Source organism: Octodon degus, unplaced genomic scaffold, assembly GCF_000260255.1.
Source record: "Octodon degus isolate 3935 unplaced genomic scaffold, OctDeg1.0 scaffold00005, whole genome shotgun sequence".
Lineage (NCBI taxonomy): Eukaryota > Metazoa > Chordata > Mammalia > Rodentia > Octodontidae > Octodon > Octodon degus.
This window is the reverse complement of record NW_004524581.1, coordinates 9,873,186-9,895,784: the sequence shown is the minus strand read 5'-3', so window position 1 is coordinate 9,895,784 and position 22,599 is coordinate 9,873,186. Positions and strand designations below refer to the sequence as shown.

General features: G+C 49.4%; 1 protein-coding gene and 1 pseudogene across 2 annotated transcripts in view; both read left to right on the top strand.

The window, feature by feature from the left end:
• The first annotated feature begins 711 nt into the window (after nucleotides 1-711).
• Nucleotides 712-22,599, top strand: part of Lrrc20 (leucine rich repeat containing 20) — a 77,555-nt gene continuing 55,667 nt past the window's right edge. For both annotated transcript variants that reach the window (XM_004623974.2, XM_023718394.1), the window contains exons 1-2: nucleotides 712-792; nucleotides 5,990-6,134. In XM_004623974.2, the coding sequence (XP_004624031.1) occupies nucleotides 6,053-6,134 (82 nt within the window). In that variant the 5' untranslated portion in view covers nucleotides 712-792; nucleotides 5,990-6,052. The remainder of the gene's footprint in view (nucleotides 793-5,989; nucleotides 6,135-22,599) is intronic.
• On the top strand, nucleotides 20,939-21,248 carry LOC105742571 (annotated as a pseudogene).

Genomic DNA, 22,599 nt, shown 5'->3' with positions numbered 1-22,599 from the left:
TTTATTTGACTTGATTTTTATTTTTTATTATTTATTTATTTATTTATTTTTTTGGAGGCCTGAAGATGCCTTTAGGGCATTTCTGGTTAGCCCTATCTGGGTTCGAAACACAGAAGCTTGAGCTTGAGGGCTTTGTTGCAGCAGGCACTTAAACAACTGAGCTATTGGGCAGGCCCCCTGATTTTATTTTTTTAAAGACAGGGTCTCAAGCTGGCTTTTAACTCACTTTGTAGCCCAGGTTGCCCTATAGCTCGCACCTAAATTCTAGGGATTCAGGGGGGCAGCACCCCATCTGGCCTACAATTCCTGTTTTACAGATGGTTAAGTGACTGGCCAGAATTTGTATAAACACCTGAAGGGGCGCTCCAGGGTGCCATGTGAAAAGTGCTCCACGTTCCATCGTTACATTTTTGGAAAGTACTCCCAACCTGACTAATTTAGCTCCTCTTTCCCCAGAAAACCGCACCCAACCCTCATCCTCGGGACCCCGGAACATTTTGCAGGTTCAGGTCAACGCCCCGAAACCTTAGCGCTCTCCCCTCAGAAGCGGCGCACAAAGCGGTTCCTCTCTGCTTTCGGGAGCGCGCACGCGGAGCGGCTCGCTGATTGGGTGCGTTCCTGGGCCCAACCCGCCCCGAAGCCCATTCCAGCTCGGCGATTGGTCGAGCGGCGCTGAGGCCGCGCCTTCGGCCCGCCGCGCCCCGCCCCGCTGTCTGGGAACTCGCATGCGGCGCCGGCGGCGGCCGAGGGAGCGCGAGTGCACGGCGCAGGGCGCTAGGAGGCATTGTCGCCGTAAGTGGAGCGGAAAGTGGCCCACACAGTAAACGTGGTCTGCGGCCTGGCGTCGCAGGGCTGGGGGAGAGGCGCAGCGGAGTGTCCCGGTGTTGGCGGCGCTCCTCCCCTCCCCCAGGGGGACAGAGCCGCCGCACTCCAGCGGCTCCGCGGCCCGGGCCGAGCTGCGCGACGCGGTCCCTGGCCCGGGAGCGGGTAGCTGGGCAGCGCTGCGGGCCGGGGCCGCCGTTCCCTGAGGGAGGCGGTGCCAGCGCTGGGAGAGGCTGCTGGTGTATTTCGTCCCGAAACCACACTTGCGGGCTTTGCTTTTGCTCTGGGGAGTTGCAGGCGCCCGCACAGGAAAGGGCCTCTGGGCAGTCCCCGGCCCCGCGGTCCCCCGCGCACCTCCTCTACCGGCTTTATTCTTCTCAGTCTCCGCCTGCCAGGCACGCGGGGACCGGCTACAGGCGCCGCTGGCTGCAGGCGTGGGGGTGAGGGGACCCCTGGGGCCAGGCCCTGGAACGCTGGCCCGCCCGCCTATAGTCCTGGGGGGCGCTCGCCGACAAGTGTATTTAAGGAGCCCTTTCGCTGCTCCCCAACCCCAGGATGAACAAACACGGCGCCGGCCGACCTGCTCATTCCCCAGCCGGCTTTTTCCCTTGGGTGGGAAAGTGGGTCAGCCCTGCCCTGGGTCTGTTGGCCTAATTGGAGGTGCTGGGGTCGGAGGAAGCCCACCGCCCCACACCTTCCTGCCCGTTCCTGGCCTAGCATGGTCGAGAGGCCTGGCCAGCCGCAGCCTTGGGGGCAGCACGCACTGCCCAGAGGCTCGGGTTGCTGCACTGAGCCGCTGCCAGGATCTAAAGTTCCTGACCGACCACACCGGTAACTAAATATAGGAGCATCTGGTGCGGACTGGGTGTCGCAGCAGCTCCTTTGCAGAGATCTGCGGACTGCAGATAAGGCAGTGTTCTTGCTGGTAAGGGCCAGAGGGCCATGGTCAGGGCTTAACCCCCGACCCAACTTTGAATCCAGGTCTTGATTTGGCTGAGCAGGAGCGAGGATTGCCAGCTCCCGCCAAGCAGAACAACTTTTTGGACCTTCAGTTATATCCAGACTTCTGTCTGTGCTTGTTTGTTCATGTATTTATTGGTAGCCCCTTCATGTGGGAAGCCATAATGATCTGCAGTCTTCCCTCAGAAGTGACATATCAGCTACTTTTGATAGTCATGCAGCTGAGGAAGGTGGTATTTCCATTTTATGAATGAGGCTGTTTCACGGCACATAACTTTCCAAAACTGCCCCTGTCGAAGAACAACAGCCTGATAGGGAGGTGCCCCCATCACCTGCTGCCATGGCCTTGTAGGCCTGGTGTCATCACACTGACAGCGTCTGGCTCATTCTGCCTCCTAGTAGGAAGCTTGTTCCGGCCCATAGCCCATCTCTGCCCCTTTCCTCTGCAGTGGGGGTGCTTTAGCAGATGCCCAGGAGATGATAGAATTAAACATTTCCTGGGTCATTGTGCACACTGGGAATAGTGGAAGTGGGGTACATGGGAAGCAGCAATGAATATGGGGCCTGGACCCCATGTTGAAGGATCTCTGAGATTTGGAGTTCCTTCCTTGCCCTAAGCCCCTGCCCTCTACCACATGGGACCCAAGGTGCCGTCTAGCGGAGTGTCCAAGCCCAGATACAACCCCCTGTCTCTCCCCTTTACGATGTTCTCGACTCTTGGCCACCACTACTCAGCATATGGGGTTGACCAGATACCTCAAGGAGCCCAGCAGGATTGACCTGGGTGTGTGTGGTTGATCTGGTTCCTGGAGGTTCCGGAGGACTCACTGTTCAGATGGTATTGACTTACCATTAGTAGACCATACACCTACTCTAATACACAGGAGCCTTTACCCCAGGGCAACCCTCAGTCCTAGGTGGGACCACAACTCCGACTGTCACTTGTTTGATTTGGACAGGTTTTCTGCAAAACAATTATAACAGAAAAAGGTTTTCTTTACCTCCCCCTAGCTTCTCTCTCTCTCTCTCTCTCTCTCTCTCTCTCTCAAAATATATATATTTGAGACAGGGTCTTGCTATGTGGTTCAAGCTGGCTGTCCTTTTGCTTGTTTTAGTCTTTCCTTTATGCTAGCCTTGAACACATGGTAATCCTCTTGCCTCAGCCTCCTGAGTGCTGGAATTACAGAGTGTACCACCATGCTTGGCCTTAATTAAATAATTTTTTTTTTTTTTGTCAAATAGGCTTGAGGGTGAAAGGAGAAATGAATCTAGTTGGGTGACCTTTTCTTAATTTCCTTCCTTCCTTCTTTCTTTTTCTTTTTTCCTTCACTTCCATCCCCCTTTTCGTCCTTCTTTCCTTCTCTTGGAGATTGAACCCAAGGTCTTGTGCTAGGCTAGGGCTCTTTCACTGAGTGACACCCTCAGCCCTTTTTATTTTATTTTGAGACAGGGTTTCACTGAGTTGCCAGGGTTGGCCTAGAACTTACTACCCTTCAGTCTCCTTCACCACACCCAGCTGAAGTTCGACGATCTTTTTGATGCATTTTTGGGGTCCCATAAGCCCACTTCAGCCCCCTGATGTCCCACATTTGTTTTTCCCTCAGCCTGGACCCCTACATGTGTGGAAGAGGCCAGGCTTTTGTCATCTGATCTAGAGGGACTTCCAGCTGAACTTGGTGGAACAATTCTCTCTTTTGTGGGAAGAGGTCGTTTTAGGTGAAGACATTATGAGTTCTTATCCATGGATGGTAATTTTAGGTAGCTGTCAGTAATATTTTAGGTGATGGCTTGGATCCCCTTTTGGGGATCTAGGGCACCTCTGTGTTGTAACCAAAGGGTCCTTTGGAAGGTACGGAGTCCTTTTTCCTAGGGAACTCTTCTGATGTCTTAGACTCACATGCTGTTCCTGTTTGTGGGTCTGTGTCCATTCCAATGCACATGGTGAGGTGTTTTTCTTTTCTTTTTTTTTTTTTTAGTGGACTCTTCTTTTAATCAATGGCTGAAGGTACCACCCCACCTGGTGGTGGCTAGTGGAATTGCAGGCATAGTGTCTGATCGCCTGTCCCACCAAGGTAGCACAGACTGGGGGCACTTTGGTGATTTCTTTTCCCTCCTCTTGCTGTGAGGCCACGATGGATTCAGCGCTGTTCTTCGGAAAGGTCTTCATCTGGATCACAATCAAGCTATGTCATGTATTTTCTCCTTCATTCTTATAACCTAGTAGATGCCCAATAAATGCTTCTGACTTTTGATGATGAATGTTACAGGTGAGGAAAGGAGGGGCCACTGTGGTGGGAAGAGTCCTGTGTGGAGAGTTAGGAGACCTGTGTTCTTTGTTTCTGTCTAACCCATTCACTTCCCCTCTCGGGCCCTCGATTTCTCTAGTCATACATGGGTTAGCTCAGTTACCAAGATGCTAGCAACATTGCTGTGACGGGGTCTTAAGGGATCTCTTAAAGGCAGTGTGAAGAAGCCATTGACTCATTTTGCCACTGGCTCTCCTGTTCCCTACTGTTCTCCCCTTCCCATCTTACACACTTGGTACATTTGGCACTTGAAGGCATTTGAATTGATGGTCCTTTCCCACTTAGACTGTTTCTTGGATTTGTTAGAAGGGGCCTTTGTCTTGTACTCGGGTTGAAACCCAGGTGATGTCTGTTGACCATCATTATTGGGCAAAGTGTGGTGTATCTCTGCTCACAGCCCCGTGGGGAGGTGTGTGTGCATGAGTGTGTGTGAGTGAGTGAGTACATTAAAGGTCATGAACTACCCAGGTGACTTATGCTAAGTCACTGAGTGCTTCTGACCCTCAGAGGGAGGAGAGAGCCTGGGACGGGCCAGGGCATCAGGGAAGACTTTCTGAAGGTGGAGAGATGGGAATTCTACTCATTCCTTAAGGATGAGTCCACTGAGTTGTTTGTTCCAAGTCACACAGAGATTGCACGTATGCTGCTGTGTTCTCTCAGTTCAGTGTCCTGGACTCTGAGCTAGGCGGGTCTTTGTGTTTTGATGGGTCACATGAACTCAGCAAGGTGTCACTAGATCTCCAGCTCAGATCATGGAACAGGGCTCAGAGCAGTTAGGAAACTCTGTCAAGGCTTCTGAGCTGCTGAGTGGGGAGCTGGGCATCAGGCCCATCTCCTGATACAGTCTTCTCCCACTGCATCGTGGTCTCAGACCCGCAGGGCCAGCCTCCTTGGTGCAACACGTAGATGTGGTGCACTGCTGCCCTGCCTCTGAACCTGAGCCCTCAGCACTCTTTCTTGGTGTCCGCAGCAGCCCAGAGTACTGTGCCTGGGCCCCTCCTCTCTGCCTTTCTTGTTCTGTCCTCAGCTCTTGAAGTGGATTCCCTGGAGCAACTTGAGCTGCCTGGGGAGCAGGGCTTGGGCCCAGGGCACATTTGGAAGGCATCGGCCTTAGTCACTTCTTTCCTTTCTCCTGGGGTGCTGCTTCAATAAGCAGGGAACAGGGAGTCTGGGACATTTCTGTGTCTTTATGTCTTACTACTTGTAATTCTGACACCTCAGACTTTCGTCTTCCTTGCTCTTCTTCAAGCCTTTTCTCCCTAGTGATCCAGTTTCCTTCTCTCATTTCTAACCCCGCCCCATTCCTTTCAATAGCCCCAGTATTGGGCTGAGAACCAGGTCTGCAGGCCAGTGCTGTAACTGTCCCTTGCTCTTGGCACATGGGAAGGGAATTCCTAGAGACTTCTTACCTGCCAGGCTGCCGGCTCCAGTTTGCCAGGGTGCCCCTCCTTCCTGCTGTGGAAGATGCAGGTGGGGAGGACGGGGGAGCTGGAGGAGGTGTGTGATAGGCCCCTGCTCAGAGGCCTTGGGATGTGCCTTTCCCTGCAGCTCACTGTGTCTCACTGCCTCCTCAACACCCCGCCTGCTGAGTCAAGGCCAGCGCACACCTGAGACCTCACACCTGCCTGGCCACTGGTTCAAGCTAGGGGCCCTGTGTCTGGTGAGGTCATACACGTTGATCCTAGAAAAGCAGCTGCCCAGCTGTCCTTACCCAGTGACAGGCAGATCAGTCCTACCAAGGCCAAGCTGGATGTGGCCTGGGCTCTGGGTCTCCCAGAAGGAGGTGAATGGCTGGGCCCCTGCCTGTGGGCTTCCTGGCAGCCTGGGTGTCTGGAGATGAGGGTGCTGGGGGTGGACTCTGGCTGGCAGGTGGGTGTTTGATGGCCCTGTGTTTTCGCCAGGCACAGGCCCCTTTGTGAACAGCAGACCAGCCGGGGAGCTGGCAGAAGGACACCTGAGTCTGCATGCTGAAGAAGATGGGTGAGGCTGTGGCCAGAGTCGCGAGGAAGGTCAACGAGACAGTGGAGAGTGGCTCCGACACACTGGGTGAGTGCAGGCAGGCCTTTTACAGCCAGCCTGTGGTGGTTTGTGGCCTAGTATGGTGTGACTTAAAAAGAGGTGAAAGAGACATCACTGCACATCCTTGTCGTGAGGACGAGTGCTGCATGGGATTTTCATTGCAGCGGTGGCTACTGTGTATGCTGTTTGTATTCTGGACTCCAGTGTAAGGATTACTTTTTGCTCTAGCTCATGGCCAAAGAGTTATGGGAAACACCAAGTGATGGAGCCTGCCTGCCCGCCTTTGAACAGGGGTGACAGTGTGTGTGCCCTTGGAGCAGCTGCAGTGCCAGGTGGGCCCTGGCTGTGTCGGTACCTCTTGTTGAATCATTCCAGTTTCCCCATGATGAGTGGTGTCTGCCAGGTGTGGTTGGCCTTGGTCTGTGGATGAGGGGATGGAAGGGTGACCATGACTAAGAAGCCCCTTTACATTGCACTGTATCACCTGAATGTCATATGTGTCTTTTGAATCAGTCGTAACATCTTAGCTCAGTGGTTATGCTGAGACTCTAAGCATTTAAGTAAAGCGTCTTGCTTGATGAGCTCAGCAGCTGTTTATGACGAAGTGCGGCAGGGAGACAGTGCAGCTTTCTGTGTGCACCAGCATGCATGGATGATGCATGTGTGTGTATCTCATTCCTGGAGTGCAGGTACCAACTGGGGGCCACAGACATGGTGAGGGCACACAGAGGACAGGAGCAGTCTCCCTCGGGGATAGTGGTGCGATGGACAGGTGGCCCACAGCAGGCAGAGAGGAATGCCACAGGCAGGTAGGGGTGTGTGTGTCCGCAGGGGAGCATTTCCTGGAGCAGGGGCCCTGAGGCTAGGGAGGCAGAGTGCTTCTGTGCACAGCCAGCTTCCAGGTGCAGCCAGCTTTCCGACTCCTGAGTTGGGCCAGGAAGCTGAGGGACACTTGGCTTCAGGATGGGCTTGGTCACTGCCTCCTCCAGGAAGCCCTCAGCCCTGGCCCATTCGTCTCTTACTCCCTTCCTTCTCCGTAGCACCCACTCAGTGTCCCCAGAGGACAAGGACCCTGTGTTGCCCCTTCTGCCCTGCCCCACTCCAGAGCCCTGGGCAGCATCAGGTACTGTGTTAGCATGCAGAGCTCTTTGCTCTACTTAGCCAAGGTGAGAGAGGTGTCTCTTCTGCCAGCAAATGGGCTTGAAGGTTGTTGCTGGCTTTGAAGGGACGTCTTGGCAGTCCTTAGGCTGTTGAGCTGTTGGCTATAGCCCTCAGTAGAAGATTCTGGATTCCTGCACTGGTCTTGAATATGGCTGTGTTTGCCTCAATGTTCAGCACTCTCTGCTATACTGATACTGTGGTTGACAGGCAACCAGGATCGTAGTGGCCTTGGTGTGAATCTCTACTCCGCCACTTCCTAGCGTAGTACCTAAGCAGACTGCTTAACCTGCCTGACCCTCTGTTTCTTCACCAATGGATGAGGACAGGAATTGCATCTTGCTTCATCAGGATGGTTAGAAGTAATGGTAATGACTAGGGTGCCTGACCTGCAGGGATAATGCCTGGCATTTAGTAACAGCAAGGCAGGGCTGAAAGCCAAGAGGAATTAAAAGACAGGTAGGTGGTGGCCTTGGCAAACCCGGCCCGCTCCTCCAGCTTCCCAGGTGGAGCTGGACAGCAGAGCTTCCTGGTCACAGCCAGAGTGGGAATCGTGCCTTCTGTATCTGTGACCAGAGCTCTACTCTGGGATCTGTCCCCTCAGAGATGGCTCCTTCCCTCTGGCCTTCTGGGAAGTCCCCTAGCTCAGGCAGAAGCAGCTCTTCTCTCAGCCCCTTACCTCCTCCAACGTTGTCTCCTAGACGCTTCCGGAGAGCACTGTGCTGCTCTTCCCGTCCCCTGAGTCAGGCGCTCCTCACTGCTGCCCCTTGGCTTCCCAGGTGGGCTCTTCCTCTTTGAGGCTTTATGCCTATCTGGGCTTCTCCAGTTTCTCGGGCCTTAGCCTAACCTCCCCTTCCTCCAGCCAAAGTCTTGGGGCCGCATGACTCTGTCCCTGTACTGCTTCAGGGCAGAAGCTCTGGGATCTGCTGTGTGCTAAGCGGTCAGCACTGCAGAGGACCTCAGTGTGGGAAGGCCTGGGTGCACAGAAACATGGCTGCCACAGGGGCGCGCTGGCCAGGCAGCAGGGGCCCAGCCCACGTGGGGCTGCAGCATCAGGCTGGCACATTTGGTACCTTTCATTCTTTCCTAGATTCTTTGTACTTCCTGGCTCTTTGGACCCTTGTGTGTTTATTTCTAGGAATTTCCTAGACATTGACTCTTGGTATGTTACTCTTGCCTATCCCTAAAGACTCATTTTTCTGGAATCTCTCACAGGCCCTCTCATTCTGTGCTTCTGGCCTCTGGTGTTTCCTCTCTGCCACATGTGAAGAGATTTCCTCAGATCTACCTTTCATTTCACTGTTTGCATCTTTGGGTCTAATAAGTTGAGGCATCCCTTGAATTGTTAATTTTTATTTATTTTTTGAATTGTTAATTTTTTTATAAGTTTATTATTATTTTTAAATTAATTAATTAATTAATTAATTTGTGTGTGTGTGTGTGTGTGTGTGGCCAGCTCAGCCCACCAGGGGGCTGGGGCTGGCTGGCATGTGGTGCTGGGGGATTGAACCGGCGGTCCCTGTGCTTTGCTAAGCTTGTTCTAAGTAGGTACTTTAGACCACTGAGCCATCTCACCAGCCCTGAATTGTTAATTTTTAGTACTGTATTTTTACTTTTCAAAATTCTATTTGGTTCTTTTAAAAGTCTGATATATACTAGGTTTAGTGGTGCAGACTGGTGCTGCTTGGGAGGCTGAGGCAGGAGTTGGAGTTGGGGTTGGAGACCAGACTGGGCAACACAGTGAGACCCTGTCTTGAATAAACAAATGCATAGGTAGATACATCTGATTACTATACTCTAGATACTCTTCAGATTCAGTAGATCTTTTGCCTCTTAGTAAAAAAAAAAAAAAGAATCTGTGTCTCTCTTTGTCTCTGTGTCTGTCTGTGTGTCTCTGTCTCTGTCTCTCTCTGTCTGTCTGTCTGTCTTTCTCTCTTTCTCTTTCTCTCTTATATGTATTTTTTTGGTGGCCAGAATTCAAACCAGGATCTTGTGCTTGCCAGGCAGTGTTTGCCTCTTTTTTATTCTTTTTTTTTTTTTTGCACAACAGGAACAAGTAACTTTAATGAACACAGAATCTGTGGAAATCCAGGCATTTGCAGAAAAAAAAGAGTGCAGTTGCCATAGTTTAAGGCGGCTCTTAACTTTTTACATAGAAAACTAGAAAAGGCCAACAGTTAACTTTACACTTGTCTGCTCAACACTAAGGATTTCCAGAAATCTTTGCATCCTATTGGATGAAATGTCTGTAAGTTAGGCAAGTATATCTTCTTAGTTTTGTGTTGCACTCAGCAAGACCGACCTCCCAGCCCCTCTGGATGAGGGTGTCCCTCTCTCCCTCCAGTGCCAGGTTTGCATCAGGTCTGTCTATGGACGCTGCAGCCAGGGAAGCCACAGTCTTGTAGTTCTCTGCCATCACTTCTGCGTACAGGGCATTCCCCACAGACGTAAGGCTGGCCCATTTGTTCTCACTAAAGGGCATCTCCACATCATCCAAAATCTCCAAGTCCTTGGGTTTGGACACACCTGCCATCATATGATCTCTTTTATTCTTCAGGGAGAGGCACAGGTCTCAGGAGCATAGTGCTGGGTAGCCTGCAGAACTTTACACAAGAGACAACTTAGACTACAGGTGGCAGTCCTCAGAAAAACTTTTTTTTTTTTTTTTTTTTTTTTTTTTTTTAATTTATTTGGTACACGGTCTCACTATGCAGCTCAGACTTGTAGCGATTCACCTGTTTTCAGCCTCCCCAGTGCTGGGATTACAGGCATGTGCCCCCACACTTGGACTCTGTCACAGTTGCAGGCTCAGTGTGCCCCAGGGTAGGGTTGGCGTGGCATGGGGGCAATGGAGGGTTGTACTGGGGATCCAATCCTTGTCCCTGTGCTTCTGTTCTTTCTTATCTTTTCAACACTGCCTTTTATGTCTCTAATTACTTGGCCACACTCATTCTTGGTCCTAGTTGCTTTTTCTGAGGTGGGACATTTTCTATGCGTGTCTGCTGCCCGATGACTCCTGCTCGCAGCAGGTTCTCTGGGTGAACCTCGTGTGATTGTGGACCCTCACCTGTGTCTAGGTGGCCCTGTGTTTCTGTCCGGCACCCTCATCTGTGTCTAGGCCTGAGGGGCTGTATCATCTGAGGGGGTCACGCTTGCTTCTTGTGACCAACCCTAGAAAGATGCTTCTGTTCATTTCTCAGCCCTCAAGTTTCCTGCGCCATCAAAGAAGGGACGACTGAAGCCCCAAGTAAGAACAGATCTGTGATTTCAGAAGCTGTGGGGGAGATTTTTGTTTTAAATTTGGTTAGCCAAAGACAAAACACAGCTTTCTAACCATGAAAAAGTAAAATTTTCTTGTTGCAGAAAGTAGTCCAAAATCCCAGCTTCCTCTGTAGTCCTGGCTGTAGCTTCCCACCTCGAGCAAGCCTAGTTATGTTCTTATACACCCCTACCTTACCCACCCAGGACTGAGGATTGAACCCAGAACCTTTGTACTAAGCTACATCACAACTCTTTGTTACTTTTTGTTTTGAGGTAAGATCTAAGTTGTCTGGGCTGGGCTTGAATTTAAGTCCTCCTGCTTCCGTCTCCTAGGCTGCTGGCCTTACATGTGCACCATCACCTTGCTCTCCCTCTGGGCCCTTGGGTGGCCTGGACTGTCCTACGAGCTGAGGCTAGCAGAGCATTAGCAGCCATCTACCACCCTGACTTTTAATTCTTCTTGGCTTTTGGCCCCTGACTCACTATTATTAAATGCCAGGTATGAATCCAAATGCCTTGCCAGTTTTGACTCATTTAATTATCATCACAACCTTATGACATAGGTGACGTTACACAAAAGTTGGAGAAACTAACACTCAGTGTGTTTATGCTTGGAGCTGGAGATGGAACCCAGGTGCTCTACCGCTGAGCCACACCCCCAGCCCTTTGTATTTACCTATTCTTACTGTATAAAATCTGAGTAACTTTATTCTTCTAGGTCATCTTTGTTTTATTTTTATTTCACATCTTCTATTTTTATTTTGAGAGAAGGCTCACTAAGTTGCCCAGGCTAGCTTCAAACTTGCAATCCTCCTACGTCTGCCTCCTGAGTAACTGGTATTACAGGTGTATGCCACCTCATGCCTATGAGGGTATTTAGCCCGTCTCTTCTGTTGTGTAAGTGGGAGTTTTCCTCTGTTGTACAGTAGCTGGAGCTGGGCAGAGTGTACAAGTGACTTGTTGGTAACCTGGCTGTTCGGGGATGTGTTCATCTGGGGCTTCCTCACGTGCTCTGTTGCACCCAGTGTGGGATATGAGGTGAATTCAAGGATGCTGATTCAACTAACCAAGGATAGGCAATAAAACAGGCCTGGTATTTTATTCTTTCTTTCTTTCTTTCTTTTTTTTTTTTTTTTGAGTCAGTGTCTCACTGTGTAGTGGTCTTGAATTCACTGTGCAGCCCCAGGCTAGCCTCCAGTTCACCACAATTCTCCTGCCTCAGCCTCCTGAGTACTGAGAATACAGGCATGTGACACCATGCCCAGCAATCACAGGCCTGTTTTTACTTGGGGTTTAAAGGATTACTTCTCTCTAAAGGTCCAGAAGCTCCAAGAGTTGAGAAGTGAATAGAAAACATCTTTGAATTTTAGCCAACCAAGGATAAAAAATATTCAGAAAAAACTGTAAGTAAGATGGCCCCATCTGGGGGTGTTGGGAGACACTGACACATGTCTAGTATACTCTGTCATCTCACTTTGGTTGCTGTCACTGCACAAAACCCTGCTTCACAAAGGTGGAGGGTTGGTCATGGGGCAGGCTTTTCAGTGCTTTTGGGGCAATCTCCGGATGTTCTTCCTGACTTTAATCTAGAATGTCACCTGTGATTCCAAGCCGTTGCTCTTCCTCTAACATAGACAAAGTTGTTTCAACTGACATATTCAGAAATGGGGTTTAGAAGCAGTTCTTCCCAGTTTCAGGATCCTTTGTGGTTAGAAAGTAGTGCTCAGACTCCTTGGCAAGCCGAGATGATCATGAGCCAGCAGGGAGAAAGAAGGCCCTGGCTGAGCTCTTTCAAAATTCTGCTAATATTGGCAACGTGTGAGAAGTCCCAGCGTTCACTTGTGGTGCCCAGCCTTCCAGTTTTGCTTTTAATGCAGCCCCTTTATCTGTTGGCTTGAACACAGTTATCACTGTCCCCTGAGGTGCCAGGTGGGATTTGTGGAGCAGGTTGAATATGTTGCATGAATGAGTCAAGTCTGGCGGCCCATCCTGAAGTCATTAAGATACGTTGCCAGTAGGAATTGTTTTTCCAAAAGAAACGTCTGAGGTGGTTCCTGTAACTCAAAAACTCTTCCCAGTGATTTATCTTTGAAAAGCCGTCTTTTGTGTGGAAGAGAAGATGTGTGTCATGTGTCTGTCTCCTCACAGAGCTGCATGCACAGACATGAGTTAAGGGCGTGCTTTAATGTAGTTGATAATTTAAATAATCATACGAAATGTTGTTAAGTTCAGGTGCAGTTTTTTGGCTAGTTGGCATTTTCCCATGGATGACAGTATGTAGCCTCACATTCATGAGTGACCTCTTTAACTCACAGAGTGAAGCCAGAGTGCCCTGTTCTGTCTGTGCAGAACTGACCAACTCAGTTTTTATGACATATAGTCGAAGACTTGAATAGTTCTGCAGTCTGGTCGGCCGCAAAAATGCACATGCCATATCTTCGCGTGCCTCCTCCTGAAAAGTGCATCACTCAAGACAGGCGACGTGGCCTTGTTGACTTCAGTGGATGCATCACCTTGGATTGTGTACCACTGTGACAAGCACTAACCCTCTCCGACAGTTGTGTCACAGGATCCTCTGCCATGCCGTCAGGTTACCTAGTTAGGGCGCTGGCCATCAGAAGAACAGGGGCCATCTTGTGAACTGCAGCTCCCTAAAAGTGTACAACAAATATTCTTCACAGCAGACAGTAGGCTTCTGAGCTTTAGCAACGTGGTCAGACCTGGAGAGTGATGCTCTCGGTGCTGATGCGCTGATGGAGTGGTGGCCTTCATTGTTGCATCTGTTCCTCGGATTTCTTTCATTCGTTCTTTCTTTCTTTTTCTTTTTCTTTTCTTTCTTTCTTTTTTTTTTTTTTTGTGGTACAGGGAATTGAATACAGGACCCTTATTCTACTGTAGCACCCTGACCCCAGGTTTATTTCTTTTGAAAAACTCCAGTCTTAGGGGCCAGGGAGATGGCTCAGTGGAATAAGCGCTTGCCTGGCAAGCACAAGGGCCTGAGTTCAATCCCCAGTTCCAGGGGAAAAAAAATTGTGAAAGACTCCAGTCTTGTCTTTTAGTACAGGGAGCTTGGTGTCCACATTTTGAAGGCATGAAGGCTCTGCTGGATAATCAGTTGTCACACTATACACAGGGCTTGGAGAATGGGAATCACCTGTTTTTTTTTTTTTTTTTTTTTTTTTTTTTTTTTTTTTTTTTTTTTTTGTGGAACCGGGGATTGAACTCAGGCCCTTGCACTTGCCAGGGAAGTGCTTATTCCACTGAGCCATCTCCCCAGCCCTGGAATCACCTGTTGCAGTGACCCTATAATTTAAATAGAACAGTCGGTCTTTTCTTTCTTTTTTTGGCTGGCTCAGCCTGCTCTGAGGGTGGGGCTGGCATGGCATGTGATGCCAGGGATTGAACCACAGTCCCCTGCGCCTGCCTAAGCTTACCTAAGCAGGCGCTTTAGACCATTGAACTATCTGGCTGACCCAATATTTTCTTTTAAATGTAGGTTTCTTTTGTTGACGATCTTAAGAGTCTTCTGTTGTTTCACCCACTTTTCAGAGTACCTCACCAGTGATGCTTATTTATTTATTTATGTATTTGATGCAGGGTCTTACTACGCAGCTTGGATTCGTAGGGATCCACCTGTTTCAGTCTCCTCAGTGCTGGGCTTACAGGTGTGCACCACCATGCCTGCTCTTAGTGCACAGCTCAGTGTGCCCAGGGGTGGGGTGGGCATAGCATGTAGTGCTGGGGATGCAACCCTGGTCCCTGCACTTGCCTAAGCAGGCACTTAGCTTGCTGAGCTATCTCGCCAGCCCTGTTTTGTACTAATTTTCCTAAGGTTAGTTTAGAGGCTCCTAAACTGTGACTGAGACAAATGTGGTGTGGGAAAGAGGTGTGGGCGAAGTGGTGAGTAACATAATGGGTGGTCACATGCCTACTGAAGTACAGATGGGATTCTGGCTTAATGCCGCCACCAGATGCAGCAGTGCAAATCAGGCATGTCAGCTCACTTAGCACTAGAAGGCCGTTACGAGGTGCAGCTTCATTATCACTTGCCACTCACTGATGGGGTTTTGATGTGAGTATGCAAGCAGCTGATTTATTATGTTCTCTGTGCAGTCCAAAGCTCTCTTCTAATGTGATGGTTGGCAGTAGCTGTACATACAGATGAGGCTTTGCTCCTTTTCGCTCCTGTGTGGCTGCGTTCCTACTGGGGGCTTGGGGACCTAAGCAATACAGTGTAACAGCAATTTTCATAGCATTTGCCTTGTACTAGGTGTTATAGCTAATCTAGAGCTAATTTAAAGTACACAAGAGAAAGCTGAGTGTGAGTGGTGAACACCTGTCATCCCAGCACTCGGGAGGCTGAGGCAGGAGGATTGCCATGAGTTTGAGCCAGCCTGGCCATATAGTGAGTGCAAAGCCAGCCTGAACTGCATAGTGAAACCTCGTCTCATCAAATTGCCCAGGCTGGCCTCAGACTTGCACCCTTGCCTGAGTATCTTGAGTAGCTAGGATTACAGGCAGGCACCGCTGCGCCTGGCTCTCATTATGTTTCTTAATTTCATGTGTTCTTTTAGATGTGCAGTGTTATTATGGTTTAATTTAGTGTTCTGTGATGACAGGTGATGTTGAACATCTTTTCATGTGCTTCTTTGCCATCTGTCTTTGATAAAATGTCTGTTCAAGTATTTGTTCAATAAAAAGAAATGTGTTTTCTCATTTTTTCCCCCTTGTTTGAACTGCGGTTTGAAACCAGAGCACTGTGTTGCTAGGCAAGCGCTCAGCCACGGAGCTTTGTCCTCAGCCCTCTCGGTGGCCTTAGCGCTTCCTTATAGATCCTGGAGGTGAGTTTGTTGTTAGATAAGTGTTTTGCTAGGACTGTTTCCAGTCTCGGCCTCATCTTTCATCCTCCAGGGACTGTCTTTTGAGGACAGACATTTTTAATTTTGATGAAGCCCAGTTTGTCATTTTTTGTTTTATAAATATATAAGCAATCTTTGCTGAACCCAGGGTCACAGACATTTCTTCTTAGCAGAGTTATCTGAGCCCCTACCTCCACTGAATGTGTGTGTGTGTGTGTGTGTGTGTGTGTATGAGAGACAGAAAGAGAGGGAGAGGAGAAGGAGGAAAAGGAGGAGGAGGAGGAAGAGGAGGAGGAGGAGGAGGAAGAGGAGGAGGAGGAAGGGAGGAAGGAAAGAGGGAGGGAGGGAAGTGAGGTGAGGTGAGAGATGGAACAGTGATGAGGTTGGGAGACCTAGAGCCATGAAAGAGGAGATGCCCCCTCCCCGCAGTTCACCTGCAGATGGCGCCCTATCACTGGCCCAGCTCGTCATAGGAACCTTAGCCCTGACCAGGAAGGCAGGGTGTCAGTGACAGGCTGAGATCTAACAGTCCTCCTGCTTCATTCTCCCATGCTGGGATTACAGGTGTGTGGCAACTGCTGTTTTGAACAGGGGTACTCAGGAGGTGTAGATTTCAGGAAGCAGTGAGCTCTGAATCAGAACCTCCTATTTCTGTTTAGAAATTGCCACTCCCTCCTTTTTCAACAAACTGCTGTGTTTGTGTGCCCTGCTTGGAACTCAGTGCCTGCAGAGGGAGAGACCCCTCCCCTCTCGTTCATTCTCTCCTACACACGCGCACACACATGAGTCTCAGTGAGGAAGGGACATAGCAGAAACAGCTGTTCTGTCCTGATGGGGTGGAGGTCTTGGTCTGTTGTCCGTGGAGAGGTCTTTGCTGTGTGTCTCTGGGCCTGGGCAGTCCTCAGGGTCATCTGCACATAGCCCAGCTCTGCGGGTGTGGGGAGAGAGGCTGTCTTTCCTGGAGTAGTGGGCTGTGATCGACCAGGCAGTGTGGGGCACAGAGACAACCCCTAGTAACCCCCCTACCCTGCCCCTGTTCTCTTGGTGGGACCCAAGTTTCCTTGCAAGGAGACTGCCTTCTCCCAACTATGTTTCACATGGTAGAATGTGAGGAATAACTAGAAGCTTCCTGCCTAGAATATGGCCTTTCTTTTGGAGGTCCTTGGAGGCCAAGATGCGCCTTCTACCTCTTCCCGCCTGCAGTTTTTGCAGATAGTGTGTCTCCCTTGACACTCAAGACTTCTCTGAAAGGAAGGCGTCATATTCGTGGGAGGGCATCTCTCAGTCATGGCTCTGTTAGCTTTGGGTCTAGATTGTTTTTTTTGTGCTGGGAATGCCCTGTACATTGTAGGGTTTTAGCAGCCCCTACCTCCAGACCCTGATTGTCTGAGTCCTTTCAGGTTGCTGTAGCAGAGCGTTGCTGCGTCCTCCTGTGGTAGAAAGATCTCTTTGGTGTCTCTTTTGTAAGGGCACTAATCCCCTGTACAAGGGTTCCACCTCATGACCTGATCACCTCCCCGAAGGTCCACCCCATGCCACTCCCTTTGGGAATGGGTTTCAGTGTATGAATTTGGGAGAACACAGATGTTCGGTTCACAGCACCAGTATTGCCCCTTCCCCCCATCCAGCGCCCACGGCGAGCTCTAGATTTGTCTCTAGACAGTGACAAATGCAGGACCGTTGCTCTAGGAGCCACATCCGGCCCGTACTGGGCTGGTGCCTGCTGGTGTAGCCTGCTGTGCAGGGCAGGGGTCTGGCCCAGGTGGAGTTTGGTGAGCTAGAGAGAAAGTACGAGCACTGTTTCTAGCCCAGAAGGAAACTAAGGTTCAGGATCTCTTGCTAACTCCCTCCCAGTTACTGGGCCAAGTTCCTGTCTGTAAAATATGGAGCTCCAGCCTAGAGCTTTTGCAGTGGACCAGGCTGTCCCGATGGCTGACACATTTCATTCCATCCTCATGGCAGCCTGTGTTCTCATCATCACTGAGCTTTCTCAGCTACTCTACAGATGAAGAAAGTGAAGCACCAAGGGGTTAGCAACATCGCAAGGCCACACCTACCAAGAAGGGATGAGGAGGGGACCTGAACCTGTGCCCTGGGAGAAACAGGCCAGCTCACCCCTGGCTTTGATGGTTGGAAGCCAGGTGAAGCTGCTAGTTTGTAGATAACAGACACGTGACATGGAAACGCAAATCTTCAGGCACCAGTCACATGCAGCCTTTGAGTTAAGGAAGCGCGAGGGGCCAGAGTGATAGCTCAGTAGATCCTGAGTTCAAAACCTGGTACCCCTCCTTAAAAAAAAGGAAGTGCAAGCATGAGCTGCCTCCGCTGTCCTCCAGCTGGTGTGAGGGAGCCTGCGTGGCTTCTGAGCAGGAGAGGGATGAGTGAGCCCACATTTAGGAGGATGGATGCTGGCTGCAGCACCTCAGAGGTTGGAATGAGTCAGTAGGTGGGGATTCAGGGGCGGGGAAGAGGGTGGCTGGGAACCTGGTCATGTCTTAACAAAAATAAGGAAATCTGGGCAGTTTGGGCTGGGCAGAGGCATGAGTCCCGGGCCCCTGAGGGTCATGTGTGAAAAAGCTCACAGCAGGAGATGGGATGGATGTCACGCTGGCTAGGATTGGAGATTTTGGCAGAAAAGCCCCTGCCCTGGTACGTAGACGTGGAGCTCCTACCTGACCCTGGTGTCACTGCTCAGAGTGACATTTTTGGAGGGAAAAGATATTGCTTGAAACTACATGGATAATTATACAGCTGTAAAAAGTGTGTGTTGGTAAGATAAAAATACTCGATCCCAGATCCAGAGAGAAAACTAAGTAGATAACTTTGCGGCATCCAAAGCTTGCATTGCTCATGTGTATAAAAGCGTTAGCCTTGGGGAGGTGATTTAACAAGGCTGAGGAGTTTATTGAAACCCAATACTTCCACCAGTGTAAACACAGCTCTGGCTGATGAGGCGTCCCGGGACTGAGGTACATGGCAACTGAGATACACGGCAGAGGGCCCTGGCAAAGTCAGTTGTTCTGGAATTGGCCCCAGCAGACTGAGCTGCAGAGTGGTGACACCTATGCAAGAGCAGTCCCTCTTTTGCATTAGGGGCTAGGAAATTGCAATTGCTTTTGAGGACAGGTGCCAAAAAAGGTTATTATGCTCAGAGATGAGGGGGAATTTAAATCCGTTTAATTGGCATCTGCCTCATCTTGGTTGGCTGTGTTTTGCTAAGATGCATATTTTTGTCATGCTCTAGTTTATTCCCATGATTTCTTATTCTATCGAATTCTTTTTTGCAAACATTTATTCAGTGTGTGCTGGGCCCATCTGCCTCCTGCACTGCAGAGGATGGGATGGGAAGGAGAAAGACCGAGCTGGTTACGAGCAGGCATCCCATTAGGTCTTGCTCTTGCTGTTCTTTCAGCCTGAATCATCCTTCCCTCAGATCATGTGTGCTCGGTGCCTTTTATTCTCCTCTCAGCTCTGCACGTCCTCCAGCAGCACCACTCCCCCTGCACTGGCCTCTGGAGCCTCCCCCAACCCCAATCCAGAGGCCCAGGGTTCAATCCCCGGTACTGGAAGAAAGGAAGAAATGGAGGCTTTATGAGCCCCAAGGGTTTGTGTGGGTCATCGCAGAGAGTCTGTCTTGTGCTAGAATTTGAACATGAGCCTGTTGGTTTCTTCTGGTTTTCTCTTTTTATTCCTCTGGTCCTGGGGATTGAACCCATGGCCTCACACATGCCTGGCAAGTACTTTACCTTTGAGCCCATCTTCTAGCCCTTTTAAATCTTGTTTTGGCATAGGGTCTTCCTCAATTGCCCTCCTGTTTCAGCCTCATTTTTTTTTTTTTTAAATTTAGTACAGGGGGGGCTGGTGAGATGGCTGGGGCTGGTGAGATGGCTCAGTGGTCTAAAGCACCTACATAGAACAAGCTAAGCTAAGCAAAAGGACAGCGACCGCGGTTCAATCCCCAGCACCACATGCCAGCCAGCCCACCCCCTGGTGGGCTGAGCTGGCCACACACACACACACACACACACACACACACACTAAAATAAATAAATAAATTTAAAAAAATTAAAAAAAAATAAATTTAGTACAGGGTCTCAGTACACAGATAGGACTCTAGTGATTCTATTTCAGCCTTTCAAGCTCTGGGATTACAGGCATGCACCACCACGCCCAGCCTTAGTCGCCGTCTTAGTGCACCCCGGGGGTGGGACTGGCATGGCGTTCTGGGGATCGAATCCTGGTCCTTTCAGCTACCTAAGCAGGCGCTTTAGTCTACTGAGCTATCTGGCCGGCCCTTGGATTGAACTCAGGACCTTGCACTTGCCAGGCAGGAATTTATGCCACTGAGCTATATCCCTGGCCCTCAGCCTCTTGAGAAGGTGGGATTGCAGGTGTGCACCTGTAGGCCCGGCCCACTGATGCTGTCTTTAACGTGCTGCCCAGCCATCTCAGTGACCAACCCTGCCTTCATGGAGCTCTCCATCCCAGCAGGAATAGCAAGACAGACATATTAATAACTCTTATGTTTATTTAGGGAGTAAAAACAATTCAACGGGACATGAGCTGTGACACAGCTAACAGAAATGTAACTGGGAACTCCAGGGTGGGCGCATCTGTCTTCACTGAGGACACTGAGCATTTTATAGAGAAGGTACTTGATGATCACCAGCTCCCCATGCCTTACCAAACCCGCCCTCAAGGCAGCCTGAACCAGCCCCCCAAAAAAGAAAAAAATCCTACAGAAGGTGCTTGATTGCCTGGCAAATGTGAGTTCAATCCCCTGTTCTGTCAAAAAAAAAAGAAGGTGCTTGAGGGCCCAGGAATGACCTGGCCAAGGTCACTTGTTGAGTGAAGGGCAACTGCAGATCAGAATCCTGGTTCCCACTCTATAGGGCAGGGCCTGCAAGAGGGAGTCAAGCCCCACCCTTTCCTTACTCTACAGCCTTAATGTTTTAATCAATCTATGCCTTAACTTCCTATCTGCAGACTGAATTTAATAATCCCTTTCTTTGGGAGGTGGTTGTCAGGAACAAGCAGGGTGACCGTGCAATCAGTATTATCTGCTTTTGCTTTTAGAAGACCCCAGGGACTGCCCAGGCCACTCCCAGGCCTGACTTGGCCTTGAGGCTTCAGTTCAGACCAGCTGAGGTCTCCGCAGAGCTGTGATGGCTGAACTGCCAGTGTGGCTGCTGTTTTGATTCCCTTTCATATGTGCGATGAGTCATCGATTAAATTAAAAGGACTGTCAAATTGGCTGGGCAGCATTTGATTGTAGTCTCTGTGTGCAGTTTACTTTTGTTTTTACCTAACCAGTGGCTTGTTTTTTTCTGAATGTGGTTGATTGGCTTGTCAGGAAGAGGCAGGGAGGTTGGTTTATTTGTTTAAATAAAGATCCAGGTCCCAGCTGGGTATAGTGGCACATCCTTTTATTTTATTTTATTTTTTGTGGAACTGGGGATTGAACTCAGGCCATCGTGCTTGCTAGGCAAGGGCTTATTCTACTGAGCTATTGCCCCAGCCCAGCACATCCCTTTAATCCTAGGACAAGGGGTCATGACGGGCAGGAAGATGGCATCTGCCAGTTGGGTTGTCCAGACAGTCAAGCCACACACACCAGGAATAAGGTTCCCCAACAGAAGAGACAATCCTAAGCCTAGTGTATCAGAGGCTTTGAAATCTGCAGGGATCCCATTTCACTTTCTGTAATTTCACAGCATTCTAAAGGCAGTAAATCACTGGACTTGCTGATGCATCTGGGTCCACCAGACACAGCAGAAATAATAAAAATGCTACCTCAGAAGTACAGAGGAAACTGATATCTCAGGAGGAAGTGGAGTTTATGCAACGTGGAGGTCTAGAATGATGACTGTGGCTGCTGTTTGTTATCAGACAGAAGAATTGTCTTTATAATGAAGTACTTCCAAAATGACATATGAAAAGTTGTATATTAAATAATCTTAATATACTACAAAAAGAAAAAAAAGAGGGGCTGGTGAGATGGCTCAGTGGTCTAAAGCACCTACTTAGAACAAGCTTAGCAAAGCCCAGGGACCACGGTTCAATCCCTCAGCACCACATGCCAGCCAGCCCGCCCCCTGGTGAGCTGAGCTGGACACACACACACACACACACACACACACAAATAAATAAAATTAAAAAAAGAAAAAAAAAAAGAAAAAGGAAAAAAAAAGAAATACAGAAAATTTAGATGGATATGTAGATAGTCTAAAAAAAAAAAATCTTAGGACAAGTTCAAGCCCAACATGGACAACTCAGTGACTTTTTAGTACTAGCTCAAAAATAAAAAATAAAGGGATAGGGATGCAGTTCAGTGCAAAGGCCCTGGGTTCAATTCCTAGTAATGCAAAAAACAAAACAAAACAAAAAAACCAAACCAAACCAAACAAAACAAACCCAAAACTAGATCTCATGTTAGTGCACACAGTCGTCGTCCCCTTGACATGAAGTTGTTATAAGTGCACTGTCATGTGTCCTCTTCCTCTGGGGACAGTGGGGCTGAAACACATCTGTGTGATGCATTCTCTGGAAAAACAGCACGTATTCAGTGTATCAGCTGAACGGCGTTGTGTGCATATGCACCCCATTGCATGCCTCCTGTTTGCTGAGCACAGTCCCTGCCAGGCTCTGTGCCAGGTACCTCACAGACCTTTCAGCTCCTGCTTGGAACAATCCTGTCAATTGGATCATTCTGTCCTCAGTTTTTAAGGTTCTACTCACTGGAAGAACTCACATTTAAAGTGTACAATTCAGAGGGTTTTAGTATATTCACAAGATTGTGTACCATCACCACCATCTGATTAAAAAACACTTCCATGACCCCCTACCATGGTGGTCATGCCGCATCTCCCCCAGACCCTAGCACCACTGTTCTTTCTGTCTCTAGGTTTATCTGTTCTGGATATTTATGTAAATTAAATCAGACACTCTTTCTCCTGTTGTGACTGACTTCTTTAAAGTTTAAGCTGTGCATAGTGGCGCGTGTATATAATCCCAGTACTCTGGGAGACTGAGGCAAGAGGGTTATGAGTTTGCACCCAGTTTGGGCAATTTATTTATTTATTTATTTATTTATTTATTTATTTAGTGTGTGTGTGTGTCTGTGTGGCCAGCTTAGCCCACCGGGGGCGGGGCGGGCTGGCATGTGGTGCTGGGGGATTGAACCGTGGTCCCTGTGCTTTGCTAAGCTTGTTCTA